Source organism: Onychostoma macrolepis, chromosome 20 (genome assembly GCF_012432095.1).
Source record: "Onychostoma macrolepis isolate SWU-2019 chromosome 20, ASM1243209v1, whole genome shotgun sequence".
Lineage (NCBI taxonomy): Eukaryota > Metazoa > Chordata > Actinopteri > Cypriniformes > Cyprinidae > Onychostoma > Onychostoma macrolepis.
The window spans coordinates 4,965,936-4,987,300 of record NC_081174.1 but is presented as its reverse complement, the minus strand read 5'-3'; the positions used below and the strand labels follow the sequence as shown (position 1 = coordinate 4,987,300).

At 38.3% G+C, this 21,365-nt stretch overlaps 1 protein-coding gene across 16 annotated transcripts in view; it reads left to right on the top strand.

Moving 5' to 3' along the window:
* nrxn3b (neurexin 3b) overlaps positions 1-21,365 on the top strand; it is a 357,597-nt gene that overhangs the window by 199,372 nt on the left and 136,860 nt on the right. The window contains exon 1 of one of the 16 annotated variants that reach the window (XM_058755797.1): positions 12,569-13,176. The exons of the other annotated variants lie outside the window; for them this stretch is intronic. Coding sequence (XP_058611780.1) covers positions 12,942-13,176 — 235 coding nt within the window. The 5' untranslated portion in view covers positions 12,569-12,941. Of the gene's footprint in view, positions 1-12,568; positions 13,177-21,365 lie in introns of those variants that run through there. 16 annotated transcript variants of the gene reach the window in all.

Genomic DNA, 21,365 nt, shown 5'->3' with positions numbered 1-21,365 from the left:
AGGTCATGCTGTAGAGTTGGAGTGGCAGGGAAGACAAGAAGCTCAGTCTTTGCCAGGTTCTCTCATACTGAGATGTCCGCCAGGCAGCCTGAAATCCGTGCAGCTACCGTTGGATCATCTGGTTGAAAAGAGAGATAGAGCTGTGTGTAATCAGCGTAGCAATGGTAGGAGAATCCATGTGCCTGTATGATGGGACCCAGTGATGTAGTGTATGTGGAGAAGAGGAGGGGTCCAAGAACCGATCCCTGAGGAACACCAGTGACCAGTTGATGTGCTTTGGATACCTCCCCTCCCCAGGCCACCCTGAAAGACCTACCAGTGAGATAGGATTCAAGCCAGCGAAGTGGAATCCCAGTGATGCCCAGCGATGAGAGGGTGGACAGAAGGATCTAATGATTGACAGTGTCAAAAGCAGCAGATAGATCCAGCAGAATGAAGACTGATTATTTGGAATCGGCTTTTGCAATTTGCAGGGCTTCAGTGACTGAGAGTAGCGCAGTCTCAGTTGAATGGCCACTCCTGAAACCTGACTGTTTAGCGTCCAGTTTGTTGTTCTGTGAAAGAAACAATAAGACCTGGTTGAAGACAACTCGTTCAAGTGTTTTCGCTATGAATGGAAGGAGAGAGACCGGTCTGTAGTTTTCTATAAAAGAAGTGTTTAATGTAGGTTTTTTGAGCAGTGGGGTTACCCGAGCCTGCTTGAATGCAGTGGGGAAGATGACTGTGAGGAAGGATGTGTTGATGATGTGTATGAGTGCTGGTAAGAGTGTGGGAGAGATTGCTTGGAGAAGGTGTGAGGGGATTGGGTCAAGAGGACATGTTGTAGGATGGTTGGAGAGGAGAAGTTTGGATACTTCAGCCTCAGTGAGGGGACAGAAGGAGAAGATGGGAGTTGTAGCTCAGCTGTCATCAGCTGTTATAGAAGTGGTGGGAGGTGGTGGAGGAGGACAGAGGAGAGAATTATATGTTCTGAAGAGATTACGCATGTCTGGAGCGCTGTTGATCTCGTTGTGGAAATGTGAGGATTTGGCAATGTGGACTTCAGCAGAGAAAGATGAGAGCAAAGACTGATACCTACTCAGGTCCGAAGGATCGTTTGATTTGTGCCATTTTCTCTCTGCCGCTCTGAGTTTAGAGCGTAAGTGCATGGACCTCAAATAAATGCACAGTCTAAGAGACAAAAGTGAAAAAAGCTGTGGCTTTATAATGCTATAATTTATTATAATGCTTATAATATATTTAAATAGTATAGATTTCAGGAGGAAAACCCTGAACAGAAACAGTGTCTTTTGTCACATGGTCTCGCATGTATCTAAATGTAAAAGTACAATACATGTAAAAAAAAATTGTCCGGACCTATATATAGAGTCCCTGCCTCTTGGAACTTTAATTGAATACCCCTGACTTTTAACAAAAATAAATACTTGGTTTGTATGTTTTTGTAATATCTGTGTCACAAAGTTCCTTATTTGTCATGGTAGATAGGACTCTTCTTATAGAATTTGATTACAGAAAAACTTTTTTGAACATGGGAATGGATTAAAACATAAGTAACAGGCTTAATGTAATGGATGTACATTAACCTTACATTTTAACACCTCTTTTTAAAAAAAGAAAGCAACAAGCAGATCATAGATCATATATTTTGTCTATAGCGTATAAAACAGCTTCGTAATTAGGAAGATTTCAGTACATGAGGATTATGAATGGGATTTTTTTTAGCGAGCCATTAAATGACTTGAGACTCGACTCGGACTCGTGACCAAAGACTCGAGACTTGACTCATACTCCAGCGACTCCAAGTTAAAGACTCGTGAACATCTCTGGCCTGTAGTCTTATGCTGAAGCGTGCCAACAAAAATAAGTGTACACTGCGAAAAAGCATTTCGTAATCGATATTTTGTCTTGTTTTCCAAAATATCTAATGTTATGTAATATGTAATGTAAAAATATGTAATGTAATAATATGTTTTTAAACCAAGATAACAATTTTAAGAAGCAAAATTTAATATAATAAGGCACTGATTGAACATATTATGAATTGGAGTTAATTTATAACCCATAAGAATGTTTTTTAAACATAAACCTTAATTAAAATTTTGTTAGATTTATACAAGAAATAAGTTAAAAAAATATATATAGAAATATATTGTAATATTAAATATATAAATGAAAATATTAAAATCAAATGTGTTAAAAAAAACAATTTGCATCTCAAGTAGATTTGTTTTTTAATCATTTTAAATGGAAAGCAGTAACATGTTACTACCAAAGTACCAAATACCAAAATTATTTTGCATTTTACCCCCTATTTCAGAAATAAGACTTGTTATCTTAAAACAAACTATCAACAAACATATGCAAACTCATCTAGAAATTACGCAATTAATAAAAACATCATGTGCGTGATCTACAGAGAGAATTGCTAATTACTATGAAGTGGGATGTGCAGGGCTCAGTACGTGAAGCAGCTATGATGCACTATGAGCACTGCAGGCATATTAATGCACAGTCCATCTCCTCTAGTTCCCCCGCTCTCCACATTGCCTGACTGTTGTTCACGGCTCATGCCTGTTTAAAGCTTTCCCTCCACAACTATGGAGTCATCACAGTACAGTGGAGACACGTATGTGCTACATTTATACAATAGGCAAAATAAATGGGAACCCATTTGAGACCCCATTATGGCCCTTGTGGGGCTGGTTATTTTCCAGAGAGCTGTTTGTGATGTAATGGCTCTGAATGGAGACAGCTGTGCATTCACAGTAGCTCTGCAGCCTGTGGATGCTGCCACAATCGATTCAAATCTCTGCTCTTTTCTAGATTGATGCCTGGAGCCACTCACATTTCACTGTGTACATTCTCTTGTGTGCGCACACGATAGGTGAACAATGGGGGCTGGGGGGGGGGGGGGGGTCGTGCTATGACCCATGGTCTTACAGTATAATAATAATTATATAATAATTTTATCTCAGAAATTGTATGTACATATATCAAGAGACTTTGTGATTTATATATATATATTTTTCATCACATTGTTATGTGAAGTGTTATGCTTCCATCTGAAGCATAAAGGAAACTATTCCAATCCTGATTGGTGTTGCGTCATGACGTAACGTGACGGCATACATGGAAGCTGCAAAGGGATGCCGGCACACAACAGAGTCAAGTCAAGTCAAGTCATCTTTATTTATATAGCGCTTTTAACAATACAGATTGTGTCAAAGCACTTAACATTATCAAATTGGAGGATAGAGTGTCAGTAATGTATAATGATAAGATTAAAAGCTCAATTTTCAGATAAAGGCATTTCATTATTGAATTCAGAGATGTCATTGTCTATCTCAGTTTAGTTTAAATAGTATCTGTGCAACCAAATCGACGATAATTGCAAGAAATTAAGTGTCCCCAACTGAACAAGCCAGAGGCGTCAGCGGCAAGGAACCAAACCTCCCTCTGAGACAGAATGGAGAAAAAAAACCTTGGGAGAAACCAGGCTCAGTCGGGGGGCCAGTTCTCCTCTGACCAGACGAAACCCGCAGTTTAATTCCAACCACAGCCATGTCAGATTGTGTAAAGGGCTTATCTGATTCCCGTGGTCTTGTCCCGATGGAGCATTTTAATTTATAATTTAATGTATTTGTTATATTTGTGTTTTATTCATTATTTGAAGTTTTTCATATATATGATTTATTCATTTGCTATAATTGTAATGTATAGTTCAATGCATTTATTGTTTCTCGGTGCATTTTTATAATATATATTTGTTTGTTTATTATAATTTAAATTTATGTCTCAGGGTCTCTCCGCTGACGATCAGGGCTGCAGACATTATCTCTTGGTGCTGATCCACCATCTGATCGGATACGGACTGAGAAACAGAACAAGAAAGAAACAGACAAATATTAGCGTAGATGCCATTCTTCTTACGATGTAACGAGTACATCGTGTGTTATGGGGAGTGTTCCCGGTTCCGGTTGATCTAATTAATGCAGCCTAACAATCCTTTAACAGATTTGAATAATAGAAGTGTATTATTGTGTTATGTGTATGCCAGGATAAAGAGATGTGTCTTTAATCTAGATTTAAACTGACAGAGTGTGTCTGCCTCCCGAACAGTGTTAGGTAGTTTATGCGCTAAAATAGGAAAAGGATCTGCCGCCCGCAGTTGATTTTGATATTCCAGGTATTATCAAACGGCCAGAATTTTGAGAACGCAGCGGACGTCGAGGACTATAATGTGATAAGAGCTCGCTCAAGTACTGAGGAGCTAAGCCATTCAGGACTTTATAAGTAATTAACAAGATTTTAAAATCTATCCGATGTTTGATAGGGAGCTAATATGGTCATACTTCCTGGTTCTAGTAAGGACTCTAGCTGCTGCATTTTGAAATAAATGCGATAAAGCATTACAATAGTCTAACCTTGAGGTCATAAACGCATTAATTAGTATTTCTGCATTTGACGTTGAGAGCATAGGTTGCAATTTAGATATGTTTTTGAGATGGAAATACGCAGTTTTACAAATGTTAGAAACATGGCTTTCAAATGAAAGATTGCTATCAAACAGCACACCTAGGTTCCTAACTGATGAAAAATAATTGACAAAGCAGGCGTCAAGTGTTAGAGAGTGTTCTAGGTTATTACATGTGGGGTTTTTAGGTTTGATAATTAACCCTTTAGGCGCCAGGGTTTTTTTGGAAAAATGCTGGATTTTGACATCAAGATTTCAAAAGCCTGTTGTTTGAAAGGGCTTAAAATTAGAGATCTACTGTAAATTAGAAAAATGTTGGGCAGGACCTAAAGTTTATGTGGGGTGTAAATATACTCATCTAATTTGCATATTATGATGTCATCAGGGGGAGGCCCTCTTGAATTTCATAATATTCAGGTCTGAATTACATTATATATGATAGACTTTTAAGTTGAGTCTTTGATTTTCCATTGAAAGTTTTATGGTTATACAACCAAGTATTTACTAACTTCTAGCTAGAGACTGATGGCATATGAAATAAGTTATTAGTGAAAGTGCAAAACCCGAATGTGTAGAGTCTATTTGTACACACAAGCAGAGTGTATTCACACCTTTATGATGTCCACATCTGTCTCTTCTGTTGTACTCTTTTTTTGAAAGCTGGGTGTGCAAGCATTCATCCGTAAGTGATGCATGTGATACAATTTTAATCCTCCAATACACATTCCTCTTTCAATTGCTTCTGTCAGTTTCGATTTTATAAATCATTCATATTTAATGCTGTTAACCAAGCTGTGGTATCAGACAGTGGCCACCCTCCTTCACAACATATACAACATTAGATTAGTCTTTTACAAACACATTGCTGTAAAAATGCAGCCTGGAAATCACTACCAGTAAACACAAGAGCGGCGGTCGCTGTCCGTGGTGCTGAACATGATCAAAGATATGATTCACACAGAGATGAGTTGTGCGCTGTTCAGAATTGAATTCATAATGCATTTATGAATGCATTTACATTATGTTCCCTTCATTCCTCTCAGCTTTCATTTAGCAAATATGTCTTGTATAGCTCATTAAATTATTCTACATTATAATACTGTAATTATAACATTTCTTTAAATATCTTCTTATTAAATCACTGAAACTGTTAAATAAAAGGGGAAAAACAAATAATTTTGTCCAGAATGCTCCAAAATGTATTCATTATATTATCTGATCTGATCAATACATGACAATTTTAATGTCATTGTTTATTTTTAGAAATTAATCTGAAATCATTTTTGGACATTTTTGATTATATGACAATTAAAATCTTTGTTGAATGCTATGCTAATTGTTTTGATATTACACAGTTTATAAAAAATTATCAGCTGAGAAAAATATTAACTCAGTGAAAGTTAATCATGTAAATTATGTTGCCTGACTCTTGAATTTCTTACAAAACTAATTAAAACTAATTAAATAAATTTCTGCTACATGTCTTTCTAATTCAAATTTCAGTTTCAGTTTCAGTTAAACATTCTGCAGAGCTATTTCGATTTAAATTCACACTGAGAGGGAACTATTTTAGAATTTTAAATTTTGCCCAACCCTGGTACATTCACACAAACACAGAAACATGATTACTGTATGGATTCTGTTTTCATCATGTTCATCTTCTCTTAACAGCGTCAGTTCTATCATATCAGCAAATTGATTCGTATGCAGTTGATATAGCTACCTTTATCATACAGAGAGCTTTTTATCAACACCCCTTGGCTCTGCCGTGTTCTTTCTTTCATGCTTTCTCTCTCTTTCTGCAGCTGTCATTTTCCCAGTTAAAGAGGACGTAGCTGAAATATATATATATATATAGCTTCGTATAGCTAAAATGCTTTGAGCCACACCGTAAGGATTAGCAGTGTGGATATAAAATGTGTTTTGATGATAAAGTGATGTGTTTGTGAGTGTACAGCGCTTGTGGTGTTGCAGATAGTTGCCTTGAAGCCAACATAAAAGAACCCTTCAAGTGATGTTTACATTGCTCCTGTCTATACTATTGGTGTCAGAGAGGACACAATTTGTTTTTTCATTTTCTTTTTTTTTCTTTCTTTTTTTTTACCTCTTTAGCGCTTTAAAATGTGTCAGCATTTTGCTGCTCATTTATCAGCATAGATCAGTAAACTTCTTTACAAGCAGTTTTTTTTTTATTTTTTTTTTTTCTCGATAATGCTATTGAAATGTGATGCTAATGGTAAAGCATTTGAAAAAACTGAACCAACTGTGATGGTTAAACAAGTAGTTTCCTTTGCAAATGTACTTTGTAAAAATTAAAGTCAACACTGGTGTGAAGCATGAACAACTCAAAGAGAAACCATATGCCTCTCTGCCAGCTACTCCAGATCATTGATCAGCATCCAAGGTGATTTTAGAAACATTTTAATAGTTTGTTTGATGTTTGTTTCTTTATGATTTGATTAAGTATTTTCACCCATTTTGTTGATTAGATGCATTCAGGCATAATGGAATTGGGCAAGCTTGTGAGCTGAAACATTACAATGATCTTAAACTACAGTTTTAACTGGCATAGCAGTGTTGTTATGTTGTTATTCTTTCTATACACAGTTATGTTTTGTTCAGGTTTAGAAGTGTTTATAGGATACTTTTCCGTGGTTTAATAATAGAATTTGTTTGCATTTGGATTTTATCTTTTTTTGTTTCTTGTTTTTTTTGTTTTGTTTAGAGGAACAGAAACTTATAAAGCACACTGCTCCAAACATTGGTATCATCAAACCTGGATAGATTTACTGCATGAGACACTATATTACACATTTCCCCTCATGAAAACCTACACAAAAATGAACAACACGTGTCACACGCTGACAGAAACCACAGTCATTTAGAGTGAATGAATGCAAATTGAGGGCTGAGAGACTTTTCAGCTGGGAGTCAAATTGAATCGGCAGGCTATGGGTTTGCTCTGAGACTCCTCTGAGATTGATTTTTATTTAACACCAGTACTTTAAGCGGTCCTTAGAGCCACAGGAAGAGGGACCCTCACTGCCACAAGTGAAACACACTAATGGCACACTATCTTCAGAGTCAGGAATCATCCATTCAGCTATTCTCTCACTTTTCTGGAAAAAGACAGGACTGAGTTTTTGTTTGTTCCCAAGAAGACCTGATGAGCCATCTGGAGAAAATGAGCCTTGTTTACAAATTTCATTACAAATATTGTGACTTCTACAAGAGAAAAACAAATCTGATTATCATGTTCTGTGTGAGTGCGGTGAAATCTTATAAATGCACGGTACAGCGGTCATGGGAGATTAAACCTTGTCTTTTACTGCCATGTTTTTGTTTTTTGTTTTGTTTTTTCCAGCTAAGTAAACCCAAACATATTAGATCACATATCTCAGATATATGCAGTATTCAGAAAGACATTTACAAAGAGCTGAATAGACTGCTGACTATTTTTTTACACCATCAACAGACAAAAAAAAAATCCTTATTGTGTAGAGGAGGAGAGGAGAGGAGAGGAGAGGAGAGGAGGAAAGAACATGAAAAGTAATATAAGGAGTCATGAGGAGAGAAGTGGAGATGCATGACCGGGGGGAGACATGAGAAGTAGAAGACAGACTATGACGGAGACAAAAAACACTAGGAGCAAACGAGAAAAGGACAGGACATTAGGAGAGAAGAAGAGAGACATGAAGAAAGGAGAGACAAAAGAAAAGGAGAGGGGAGGAGAGAAGAGAATAAGAGGAGAAACATGAGGAGGGAAAATGGGATATATGAGGAGATACATGAGGAGAAGAAGAGAATCTTGAGAGAAGGAGATAGACATGAGAAGGGGAGACAAGGAGAGGAGAAGAGACATTTCATGAGATGAGACAAGACATTCGGGACAGAAGAGAGTCATGAGAAGAGGACAGGCAGGGGAGAAAAGTAGAGGAGAGGAGAGGAGAGGAGAGGAGAGGAGAGGAGAGGAGAGGAGAGGAGAGAGGAGAGGAGGAGAGGAGAGGAGAGGAGAGGAGAGGAGAGAGGAGAGGAGAGGAGAGGAGAGGAGAGGAGAGGAGAGGAGATACATTAGGAGCAGAATAATCATGAGGATAGAAGGGGAAGTAGAAGAGAAGACACAAGAGAGAATAGGAGAGACATGAGGAGAGATGGGAGCCATGAGAAGGGGGAGGGGAGTAGAAAATGAGAGGACAAACATTAGGGGAGGAGACAGAAGTGATATGAGGATAAGAGAGAAGATGAAATAAAAGAGTCATCACAGAGAAGTGTCATGTGAAAATACTGTGTTGGTCTGTACCAGTGCTAAGGGTCTGTGAAACAGTAGTAAAACAGGTTTGTAGCAGACTTGCAGTGTCAGTCTCATTAAGGCAGACCACATCCTTCCCTCCTGTGAAGAAAATGAATTTCTTATTACCAGACTGCTGAAGGTGAATTATGAAAAAGGTTTGGGATCATGAGGACCATTTAAATGGTTGAGCAGTAAGTAATAATGTGCTTCAGATGCTTTTTAATCAATTAGCGAATACCTGACAATGTTTGCATGTGTTTTATGGAATTTGCTCCCAGATTAATTTTAAAATCAAAGTTTGACAGACCAAAAACATTCCAATTAATAAGTGATAATTATGAATAAATTAGTTCAAGTGATTTAAATTAATCAAGGTTATACTGAGAAGTCTATCGGTTTGCAAGCCAAAAATATGCCAAGGTTGTGTTATGTAGAGTTTTGGCAAAATTTTGCATGAGCAAAACAAGAAAGATAATTGAGATGAGATTAGGTTGAAGACGTACACGCTTTTTTGTTGTTGTTGTTGTAAACGGGTTCTCGTTTTCAAGGGATGGGTCACTGTGACCTCATCTGGACTCTGTGTGGCTGCGTTCATTTCCTCTCTGGTTCTTTTGCTCATGTTACATGAGCACAATGAGTAAACAAGACTAATCTCCACCACACACACAGAAAACAGGCTCAAATCTCTTGTGATGAGCCTCTAAAAACAGGATGCTCGTTGATGTTTTGAGCGTAGGAGGTGACAGATTGAAATGATGATGAGTTAGATGATGTTTTCGGGTTTAGGCAATTTTACACAATTCGTTTTGGTAAAATCCACATTCAAACCTTTTTCCATGAAAAGGTTGTTTTGAAGATTGGTGGGGGTAAATTAATGGAGTGGTAATAAAAGGCCACAAAAATCTTTTTATTTATTTATTTTTTTTCCAGATTTTTCTAAATGAAAAAGATATGCTAATTGACTAATGTTGACATAGGAAAAGTATAATTTGCTTTTGAAAGAACTGTTTGAGAAATGTTTGGATTGTGCTTTGGTGCCTTTCAAAATCCGAGCACTAATTTTAATAAGACGTTCTTTATCAAATTTTAAAGAATAAGTACACTTGTTTTAATAAAGAATGTTTACTTGTTTTAATAAAAAAAATATGATTGACAGTTAGCAGACTTAAATGTGTAACAAAGCAAAATCTAAATCTTTTCAAGTACCCTCTCTCAGCCTGTTTAAATACCCCCTGGGGTACACATACCACTAATTGGGAAGAAACATTTTTAAAGAAAAGTCCTTTTTCTTTTTCTTGAGAACTAATAGCTTGTTTCCACCGAGCAGTACAGGTTCAGTGCAGAACGGTACGCAATTATGTCTGTTTCCATTGTCAGAAGCTGTGAATGGTACCAAAATAGCGAACCATACCATAGCACTTTTTTGGTACCCTTACGTTGGGGTAGCTAGCACAGTAGTTCGGTACCTAAAGGGTGGAGCTAGACTCAACGCAGAATGTTAATTAGTTGACAGAGAATCTTCACTTGCACACAGCCAGCTTTGAGATCACCGATGTCCAGACTTCTGTAAATGTCCAGTGTCCAAAATGTCCAAAAATAACATTTGTTTTCTGAATGACTAATTTGCTGTTTAAAACTCCTCATATGTCTGCATGACATGTATAATTCAGTTTAGACAGTTTGCAAGAATGTTTAGTGTCCATGGTATGAAAATGACCACTGCCAGACGCTTCTTGAGTGAACGAGTCTTGAAAGAGTTGTGAGTGAGGGCACTGCCGCAGCCAGATGTTGCCAGATCCAGTTAATTTTAGCGTTTTTGGACTTGGCTTTCCCACTTAATTTGGCACTTTAGAAAGCTAATAAAGTGGGAAGTTACAGATTAGAGTCAGCAATATCTTTATCTTATCTTGTTTGCAAAAGATTTAAAATCAGTAGCATTTAACACTAGTACACAGATCTGTAGTACTGTACTGTAGAACAAGTAGGTTACAGAATGAAATGATAGCCTATGCAAACACTAGCCATGAAGAAGTCTATGCTATGTCATTCAGTATAGTAGTTAAATCTTCACAAATCAAGCTAAAAACATTCATGCGATATATATCATATATCTCTGTCTCTTTTAAAGTTTTAGTGTATAATGAGTTGTACTGCATTTGTAGGGGTTATTATTGCACAATTCTTAACCCCACCCCAGACCTCATTAATTTTCAAATCCTGACTATGGCCATGCTTGCGCGTGCTACAGGGGGAATGACAACACAAAGGGAATTGAAGCATCTCCTTCACTCGTTCTGCCATGCGTGTTGGGTTTGTTTACATCACAGTGTGCAAACACAAAAAAATATAACAGTGTATTTTATCTTTTTATATTTTCACACACGTACACAAAATGTAGAGTTTTCTTCTTCGTGCAAGAATGAAAAGCAAGCCGGATCAGGGTGTACTGTCCCGAATCGTACCGTACTATACTGACCTGTATCAGTGGAAACGAGCCATAAAAAGCTTTTTTTTTTTAAGTTCATACTTACAGCTACTGTACAAGCTAGGAAGTTCTACTTATGATGTATTGTGCATACAAGTGAGTTTTTAGACAATTTCTATAGTTCTTTCTTTCCTCATTTTCTTAATTTTTTCCTGACTAAGATGCACAGAATTTTCATGGTACTGCAAGAAAAGAAACAGATGCATTTTAGGTGTGGAATAGATGCTTTATCTATGCATTTTAGCATTCTTTATCATTATTGTCTCATACAATGATGTGATGAAATGTAATGGAAACTGGTTGTACAGTCCTCAGCTATTTGAGTTGTATTTTAGAGAAGTTTTACAGCTATGCTCCATCAAAAGTACACAAAAAACGAGCTGAATTGTACAATTAACACTGAAAAACTTTTGATTGAAATCAATATTTCATCATGATCAGATTTGAAGAAAATTCATTGTTCCCACTCATAATTACAAGTTCACGTTGGCACTCTAGTGTTCTAGTGCTCTCAACTCATAAAAATTCCTAGATGACCTGAAAGCAACATTGTCTGCTGAAGCCACAACATTTGTTTGCATCGGGTAAAGAATCTGTATCTTTTTGTATAAGCTCAAGATCAGTGAAACATTATACGTATTATGAATCTCTCTCACCATCACTGTGGGCTTTCAGCCCCATCCGAAACATGGAGCAGATCTCTCAGCTCAGATGACATCCTTATCACCAACCTGCTGCATGAAATTTGATTCTATCGCTGCCTGAAAGGCATCTCTCGCTTTCTCTTGGGTTCTCTCACTTTCCTTGCACTCTATCGCTCGCTCTCACACTCTTCTCGCTCTCTGGCTTCTTCCCGCTGTCGTTTGCAGCTCCCTCTCTTGCGTGTTCTCTCCTCCTCGTGACTCAAAGGCAGCTCACTCCTCTGCAGAGGCAGCCAGCCCTCCTGATTTGCTCGGTGCTGTGGAGCGATTTGCATAGGGCTGGCCCACATCTGAGCAGCTCCCGCCTCCTCTTCCACATCCATCCCATCGTCTCCGCTTAGTTTCACCTGAGTCGAGCCTCCCCCATCCATCCCCCCCTCGCTCCTTTCTCTCTTCTCTCTGCCAGCTTCTGTCTCTATCCTCTCTGCTGGAGAGTCTCTGTTCTGTCTCTGTTTCTTGCTCAGTGAGTGTTGGAAGGGGGGCTCGGATCTCAGTCAAGACTTTTGCTTCATTAGCCGTGTGAGCGGACGCAGCGTTGGAGAGAGTCAGTGAGCGTCTCTTTGCCTCAGTTGGGGAGAAGAAGGGCAGCACCAATCGGAGTGTGGTCACGAGACAGATGCTCCAAAGCAGTGGCGCAGGTTGCCGGTCGCCACCCGTTGACTCCCTGCCTCGCTCTTTCTCCTCCAGAGGTGAGCTGGGTCAACCGGGGATACATGGCACTCTGATTCTGCATCTCAGAGGAGCAGCTGATGAATAACATCTGCTGGAACTGAGGAATAACTATATTTGTGAACTCTCTCAGGACTCCTGTTTCTTCGCCAGTGGAAAAAGAGTCTTGTCCTAGGATTTTGCTTTGGATTTCCTTCAAAGAGAGTGCTTGCATTCCCTACCATGGGATCTTAACGGACATCAGGTCCTGTTCACCTGTTTCTCTTTCCATTCCACCTGCTGAAAGCTGTCTACTATTGCAGCAAGGAGGGGGCGATAACCATGCGCCCCCACTTTGAGACCCGATACTCCCTGTGGCTTGCCCGCATGCTACCCCTGGCCATAGGGTGCATGTTTGGCACCGCATGGGGCTCAAATCCTGATAACACTGTCGTCCTCTCATCCTCCACATTCTCACATTCTGAGACCCAGCACCACCATCACCCGGCAGGAGCCCGGCATCACCCGCCTCCCGTTGCCATCTACCGCTCCCCCGCCCCCCTGCGAGGTGGCCATGGTGAGTTTCTCCCTTCGTCCACCTGCCTTGAGGTGTTTCAGATATATGACAGAGGTCTCAGAAACAGATACATGACAGAGGTCTCAGAAACCTAAACAATGAACTTTACTGGCTGATCAGTTTACTTGGGAGAGAACTTCAGGATTTGTATATTTGCATATCGCGTTTGAGTGTGAATGTGTTGGGGTGCCAGTGTGTCCAGGTGTTTCTGTGTGCATGAATTTGTAATTGAAGTGCAAATGATGCTGATTATTAAGCTTGACTCCATTTACGTAGTTCAGAGAGTTTTCCCCCCTCTCCTATCAGCAGTGCTACAGCAGATGGGGGTGACAGGAGGAGAGAGTGTGTGCATCACTAATCTGATTCTGTCAGGTCGTCACCACTCACACACACTCACACATTCCAGACCTAATGAGATTCTACCCCTCTGTCCCTGTCCTTCTTCCTCCGTCTGTGTGTGTGTGTGTGTGTGTGTGTGTGGATTCTGACTTCCTTCACCCAAACGGATACAACATTATCTCTGCATAATTTTATGTGTTTTGGGGAGGTGTTTCCAACTCGCCTTGATCTGGGTGTCTTGTGGACGTTTTATTTTTATTATTTTTTTACACCAGGGGTGTTGCATTCCTTATTTGTTTTAGAACTTTTTAAACATGTCCTTTCACATTTATGACTTAATGAGCCACCCCTCATACATTACGATGCCCTGGTGGCCACAAAATCATCAGAGCACTCTGTGACACTCTGTAAGAAATCCTTGTTGATGTATCTTATGTCAGGATGCAACTGGATATCCGCTCATGTGCAGACATGGTTTGAGTGTAATTAGGGAAGCACACATGGCATATCATTGGGTTAACATTGCAAACTAAAACAACAACAACAACAATAATAATAATAATAATAATAATACATTACTTAATTAATTAATTAAACCGCACTGTTTTTCTAGAGTAATTAGCTTCACATGTGTTGACTTGTGTACTTACAAGTAACTGCATATTAATCAGGTATATAGTAAATTATTTAAACATAAAGATTAAATTATAAAATGTATGAAAATTAGGAATTCAAAATTAATTTGAAAAAGTATATAAAATACAAAATAACCGTGACATGCAAAACTATAAACCTTGGTCTGAGAGAGGAAAGTCTTTGTGTATGTGTGTTTAAAGAATGGGGGCTTAGACTGCTCAGCTGTATTAGAGTTAACTGGATTTCAGTGAAGCAACAGTGATTGGGATTGAGAAAAGGAAACGGCTCTTTCTCTCTTTCTCTTTCACTTCCCTGTTTGAAGACCTCCTCTGTCCTCTGGGATGGGATGCTGAGCTCTGCCAGGGTTGAAAATGAAAAAGACACTGTCAGGAGACAGACTCACTACACATAAACACACACACACACACACACACACACACACACAAAGAAAGAGAGAGTCACTGGTCGTTCTATCACCTCCTTTGGAAAGATTTAGAGCACAGTACTTTAGAGCACAGTTTATATGTGGACAGTGCAAATAATAATAATAATAAATAAATAAATAATATCCTTTTTGTGATTGTGCTTTATCCAATACACTTTAGTTACATCTGCTACTTGATTTGGTATTTGCTAGACACAGGTGCAGTATGTGTTATTGGGAGGTGGTGGGTACAATATGATTTCTAGAGAGCATTTGATTGCACACACACACACACACACACACACACACACGTAAACAAACACACATACACACACAGTCTGGTTTGCTATCCTTGTGGGGACTCTTCATAGGCGTAATGCTTTCTCTGCTGTACAGACTGTATATTCTATTGCCCTACACCTAAACCTACCCCTTATAGGAAACTTTCTGCATTTTTAGATTTTCAAAAAACTTAATTCTGTGTGATTTATTAGCTTGTTTACTCATGAGTCTGTGTGTATTCAGGTTTAAGTCCCCACCAGAATAGAAAAACAGGTACACACACACACACACACACACACGCACACAAAACACTGGAATTTTGTTTCCCAGAAGACAAAGAACATGGAATGTTTGTATATGCTAAATGTACATTTTGTCTTTAAAAGTTCACTACCAAGAGGGATTCAAAGACATGGACTAAACTTACTTTATGGTAAAATTATAAATTTCAAGTAAATTGCAATGGATTGTCTTAATTTTCTCTGGCATAATGTTTACCATTATTTTTTTTATCAGCAAGTCCAGCTGATATAATCCATTCTTTTTTCACATTTGTCAATTTATTACTTTTTTACTTTCAGGAATATTATCCATAATACCTTGTAATTATGTGTCTTTGTATGACCAAAAAAAATAAAAATGCAATAAACATTAGAAGCAATCTGCTGCTGTGGACAGCGGTGTTTTGAACTGGAAGACCAGTTAAATGAAACAGACTCCTTGATTTGGAGTTCTCATTGGGAGACAGAGCATACACACACACACACACACATTCCATTTCTATGTCCTCCATTTTGGCCTTAGACAGCAAATCAATGGCTGCCTTTGTTTTTGCTGCTTAATTATAGAGGTTATTTTAGTTTTTTGCTGTTGTTCTCGCTCTCTGATTCAGTCTTTATCTCAGCAAAGAAAGACCTGAACACAGCTGCCCGTCTGCATGATGAGAATGCAGTTAATGAAGAAACACAAGTCAAACAAGGGCTGCCATTTCCTGTCTGTTCATCTCTCTCTCTTCTCTCTCTCTCTATCTCTCTCTCTCTCTGCCTATCATTCAGAACACTACTATTCGGTAATTCTTGTTTTTGCATCTTGGAAAACAACTGTCAGATAGTGGTTTGGCAGTCACTCAATTCCCTGGACATCAGAGTCATCGCTAACTAATTGCCTTTACAAGCCTATGTAATTATGCTCATGGAGCTGAAAAGAGAATAGTCAAAAGCGTCTTATAATTATCTGAAAAGTGATGTTTATTCATTAGAACACACCCCTGCTGATCACTGCCCCATCCATGATGCAAATTCTGTCTTGGATGTTCAAAAATCCCTTACACCCTGCAGAAATACGTCTCGCTTCTTAGGCTATCCATGCAGCTGATCAAATGCCTTCACATTGGGCGCTTTTATGGAGAACTATTTAAAGCTCAACAAAAAAACAGAGAACTCGATCAGACTAGAGAGCTTTCAAAACTTTCTTCTCCTTCAGCTGTGATCTTGTCAGGAGCTCATGAGCTTTATTCAAGCTAACACTATACATTTTCATTGCATCAGTTCGGCTAGCAAATTTGTTACACTGCCTAGATCTTACTGAGTATTGTGACATCAAAAACATTGCACTCCAAACTGTGATGTTTATATAGTATTACATGACATGCCTATAAATCACGCACCGAGTGCATCTGAAAGAAATGAGAGAAAGGATATCATGTTTGTTTTTAGTAGTACCTAAGGGACTATATGTTATCATTTAAACCTTGCCTGGGTAAGACCATGGATTGCTGCAGGATGTGACTTATTGTCCCCTGAGGTTATCAGAGGTTTAAAGTGAAAGGAAACTTCAAGAGCAGCAAGAAAGCAGTTCAGATTGCAGTGTGTGTGATTCTTGTTGCACAAATCCATCTACTTCAAGAGACACAAGATGACTGCTCGCGCCTTCATGAATGGAGGTGTGTGTAGTCTCACATTGCCAGACTTCTGAACATTGGTCTGTTCCAAAGAGTCTGTTCCACATCTTGTCTGCAAATTATTCTGGCCAAGAACCACCCACTTAAACAGGAAGATCTGAATGACATATACAACAAGGTTGTAAAGGCAAGACAACAAAAATGAGTAGAAAGTGGTTTGTTGACATTTTCTGTCTGTCAAAAAAATAAATGAATAAATCAATTTAAGGTTATTTCTCCGTTTTGAGCCAGTTTAACAATCACAACCATGGATGTGCATGTATTGGCACAATTATACAGTAATTGAAAATAATGTTTGATCAGGGTATTGGTACTAGAAACTGGGCAATGTTTCTGTTGACAAAATCTGCAACATTTGCTTTGAGGAATTGGCAGGAGGAAGGTGGACATCAGTTATTGTTGAATTCAAATTTGTCTGAAAGCTGTTTGATATATGTACTGTATTTACTGAGAAACATGACCCACACAAAACATTTTGACCGAGACAAGTAGGCTATCATTCACCTTACAACTTAGCAGACGTTTGTATGCAAACATAATTTGAATAACCCATATGGTAAAACGTATGATAGCCTCTTATTTAACAATCACAAACCAAAATAAGTAAGTGGAAATCGATTTTTTAGTGCAGGTTTAAAGGTACGCTAATAGTTGAGAAGCTGCTTGGATTTTGACATATACACTCTCAGAAATAAAGGTACAAAAGCTGTCACTGGGGCGGTACCTTTTCAAAAGGTACATGTCTGTACCTAAAGAGTCCATTTTGGTACCTTAAAGGTACATATTAGTACTTAAAGTGTACATATTAGAACCTAATAGGTACAAAAGTGTACCTTTTGAAAAGGTACCGCCCCAGTGACAGCTTTTGTACCTTCATTTCTGAGAGTGTAGACCAGTAGTTTCAGTCTGCTGTTTTAAAGATTTGATGCCACCAACGTTGGCAGATTTAGTGAGAAGTGCTTCCTTTGAACCTTGTAAATTACTTTTCAAATCCAGTGCATCTGGGCTTCTGCAAATTGTGTAGAAACCAGCCAGTTAGTTTGGAACTGATCATTTAAGACATTGCTTGTCATTCTTTCAGTGCATCTGACGATCTGTGAACAGTCTGTGGGAATGCATTCTGGAGACAGAGGCTTAGAAGGGTAATAAGCTCAAAGTGTGATCTGACCTATTCAATATAATCACAGTGATGTACCGCATTTAGTTGATGGTGTTTCTGTTGGTGCTAATTTGGTTTCTAGGTCTTTCAGTGCACTCAATGCGTTACTTTGTTATGATGTCTGAGTTATTGAAGACACCATAACTGCATTAATGATTGTAACTCTTTACTATGAACTAAATCAATACAGTGGTTAAGTGCAACACCTTTAAAATCAGAGTGTGAAGTTTCGCTTCTGGGCTTGTTTTTCTCTGCTCAGGTGGTTGCTATCTATTGAGTAAAAGATTGATTTAGATCCTTGATGGCTGCCAATGGAAAAACAATATGGTTGTCAGTGTGTAGCTAATTAGCTAGGGTACACTAGGTGAGTGTGGCATTGTGACCATTCTCTGCTCATTAGCTGCCCTAATCGTTAGCTGGTCATTAGAAAAAGCAGCTCCTCATCAGTTTTTGTTTTTGTTTTTTTAATTTGAAAGCTGTATTTAAGGTTTGCTACTCTAGCTGATTAAATTTGCAGGCCTTTATTGTGTTTTCTTGTTCAATATTAGGATGTAGTAGGTGTTTTTGTTGAGAAGCTGGGTTCACATGTGACTTCATTATTGGTTTTAAGTGATGTCACTTTATCATGTTCCTCAGGAAGTATTTCCTACCATCCTACTGTTGGTAATTCTCTCATCTCTACTTGAGGCCTAGCTGAAATAGCTAAATAGGGTTGCTAAAATGTAGTGTGAAGATATTGAGGTGGGATTTGGTGGGGTCCCACAGGAGACATTAGACAGCTATCTAAGAGGGGTGCAAAGCTGCTGTAAAAATAATAATAATCATGTTGCTACCTCAGAAAGTAACAGTTTCTAAACCAGAAAGCCACTTTTTTGTTTTACCAGTGTTGTCTTTTGAGGTTTGTAGCCAGGTTTGTGCAAAACTGGGTAAGTATCGTGTCTGTTTGACTTGGTTATGTCTTGAATCATGCTATTGTCTACTTTGCATAAACAAGTGCTGAATAAAACAGTAAACATAACTGAATATTTCAACTCCTATATAGAGTATAATCAGCCAAAATGTGATTATATGGAGGGGGATTTTTAATTTTATAAGAGTTTGTTTAATCCTGATTACTAGACAGTATTGAATTTGATTAAATGGGCTGCATGTGGAGAACCTGCAAGGGTGGATCATAACAAGCTTTAGGATGCTTTCAACATAAGTGATATGGTTAAATCAAACCAATCCCGGTCTTTGTGAAATGAAACCCTCTGAGTCCTTCCAGGTACTGTCAGAGTTACACTTTTAAAATGCATTGGATAAGCATTACCCATGCCACAGAATACCGATTGCAATAACTGCCCCAATTAATACATGTCATAGAAGCATTTCTTCTGATTATAGATTGCCATTGTGATAGTGGTCTAAATTTAGAGCCAGTGGTGGGGTGAACTAGCTGGACTCAGGGAATCGTGCCCAGTGTGCATCATTTGCCTTTCACAAGTGTTCAAGGAAGAACAGCAAAGAAGGTTAAAGGCCACAGATGAAGATCCCTATTGAGACTGCTCCTCTCTTGACCTTTGCCTACCCCCTTTAGTGTAACTCTACGACGGAGGCTAAATGATGTTCTCTAATCATTCCTCTGCGCTCCACTTGTGTCATCCAGCTTTCTCCTGAAAACCTGACCTTATCCATTGCAGATTCATTTTCTTCCCTGGATGCCTTCTGTTCAGAAACTCTGAAATGTAGCTAATGGTTAGTGTTGTACCAAACAAACAACAGACAAAGAAGAACCCAAAATGAAAGTTAGTTTCATGGGTTGTTAGACAGTTGAATCATTTATTCCACTGAGGTAGAATGAAATATGAAAATATATACTATAACTGCAACCTGTACAACCAAGGCCTTTGCAGCCTTCAAAAAACTCCTTCAGGAACACCATCAATACTGATAATGCGCAAGCTCTCACAATCTTTCACTTTCTTCTTTGCTCTTGCTTGTACTTTCTTAGCAGCTTTGGAACTTTGTGTCGCAGAATGTCTCATGTTGAAGATGAATTGCTTTAGCTGTATTCTTTATTTGTAAGTTTGAACAAAAGCATCTGCTATATGAATATATGTGAACGTATAAAGTAGCAGATCTCACTAGCTAGCTGGTTTCGAAGTTTTGATGCTAACAATGTTTGTGCTTTGCAATGTCTTGTTCTCTTTTATGGGTCTCCTCTGTCCATCCACCTTTCTTCTGTTCTGTGGAAGAAAATATCTGTCATGATGATTAATTCTGAGGCATTCTTTGAGAAGAATGTGATAGCAATAGCATGACAGTCATGCCAGGGAAGCTGGAGTTTTAGGTCATTGTGGAGGTCAGTTTGGGTAGGCTCTGTCTCCTCAATGAGCTCAGCCCAGTGAAGAGGAAACGATTCCAGAGATGGTTCTGGGGTAGGATGTGAGTCACACACTCAAACCGCTGTCTTGTCCGTTTAGCGCTGTGAGCTGGATAATATTATTGGTGACTGACCTCCTCACTAACCACCCCCATCCTTGTCATCTATGTCTTCATCTTTCTTTCTTGTTTTCTTTGTATCATACAATAGTAATGGCGCACTTCAGTGTTTTTATTGTAGCTGCAAATCACCTGGTAACCTCTTTTGAGCTGACATATACAAACAATTCACACAAATGCCTGAATATCCATTAAACACAGCCGGACTGGCTCATCAGTGTACAGCAGGGTTGAATAAAAATTCAGAATTTCAATTTGTGAGTGTGAATTTAAATTGAATTGGCTACACACCTTGAAGAATGTTGAACTGGAATTTGAATTGAAATTACCAGAATAGTTGTATTTACTGAATTGCTTTTCAAAGAAATTCAACAGTCACACAGCAGTGAGGTTTCAGTGATTAAACTTGCACTTTTTATCAAAACACATATAATTACATCATTAATGTTGACTAATTATGCCCATTAATTCCCTGACATTTAGTATGCATTTATTTATTGTTGCTTGTTTGGCTTCATTTAGAGTGCTACATTAGAGAATTTACATTTTTCTATAATTTTCGATGAAATTAGTTCATTTATTTAATGTAAGATAGAAATTATTAATATTTCTATAGGTGAAATTTAATTTTGCTATTTAAAATATCAATATTATCAAGTAGTTTATACATTAAGTAACATGAAGTACTAATGCAGAGTACTTTTGTACAACATCATTTTTAAATATGGATTGTTCTTTGTTAGTTATGTTGATTGATGACGCTTTAATTAATGATAACATATATAGCATTTTAGGCTTGCCTGGTTCTGGTTAAATAAAAATGCACATTCACTCTCTAACAGTAGTAGCGCTTATAGAAAAGCAACTTCATGTTTCTGACACCCGTTTGAAAAGACAAGTCTTGA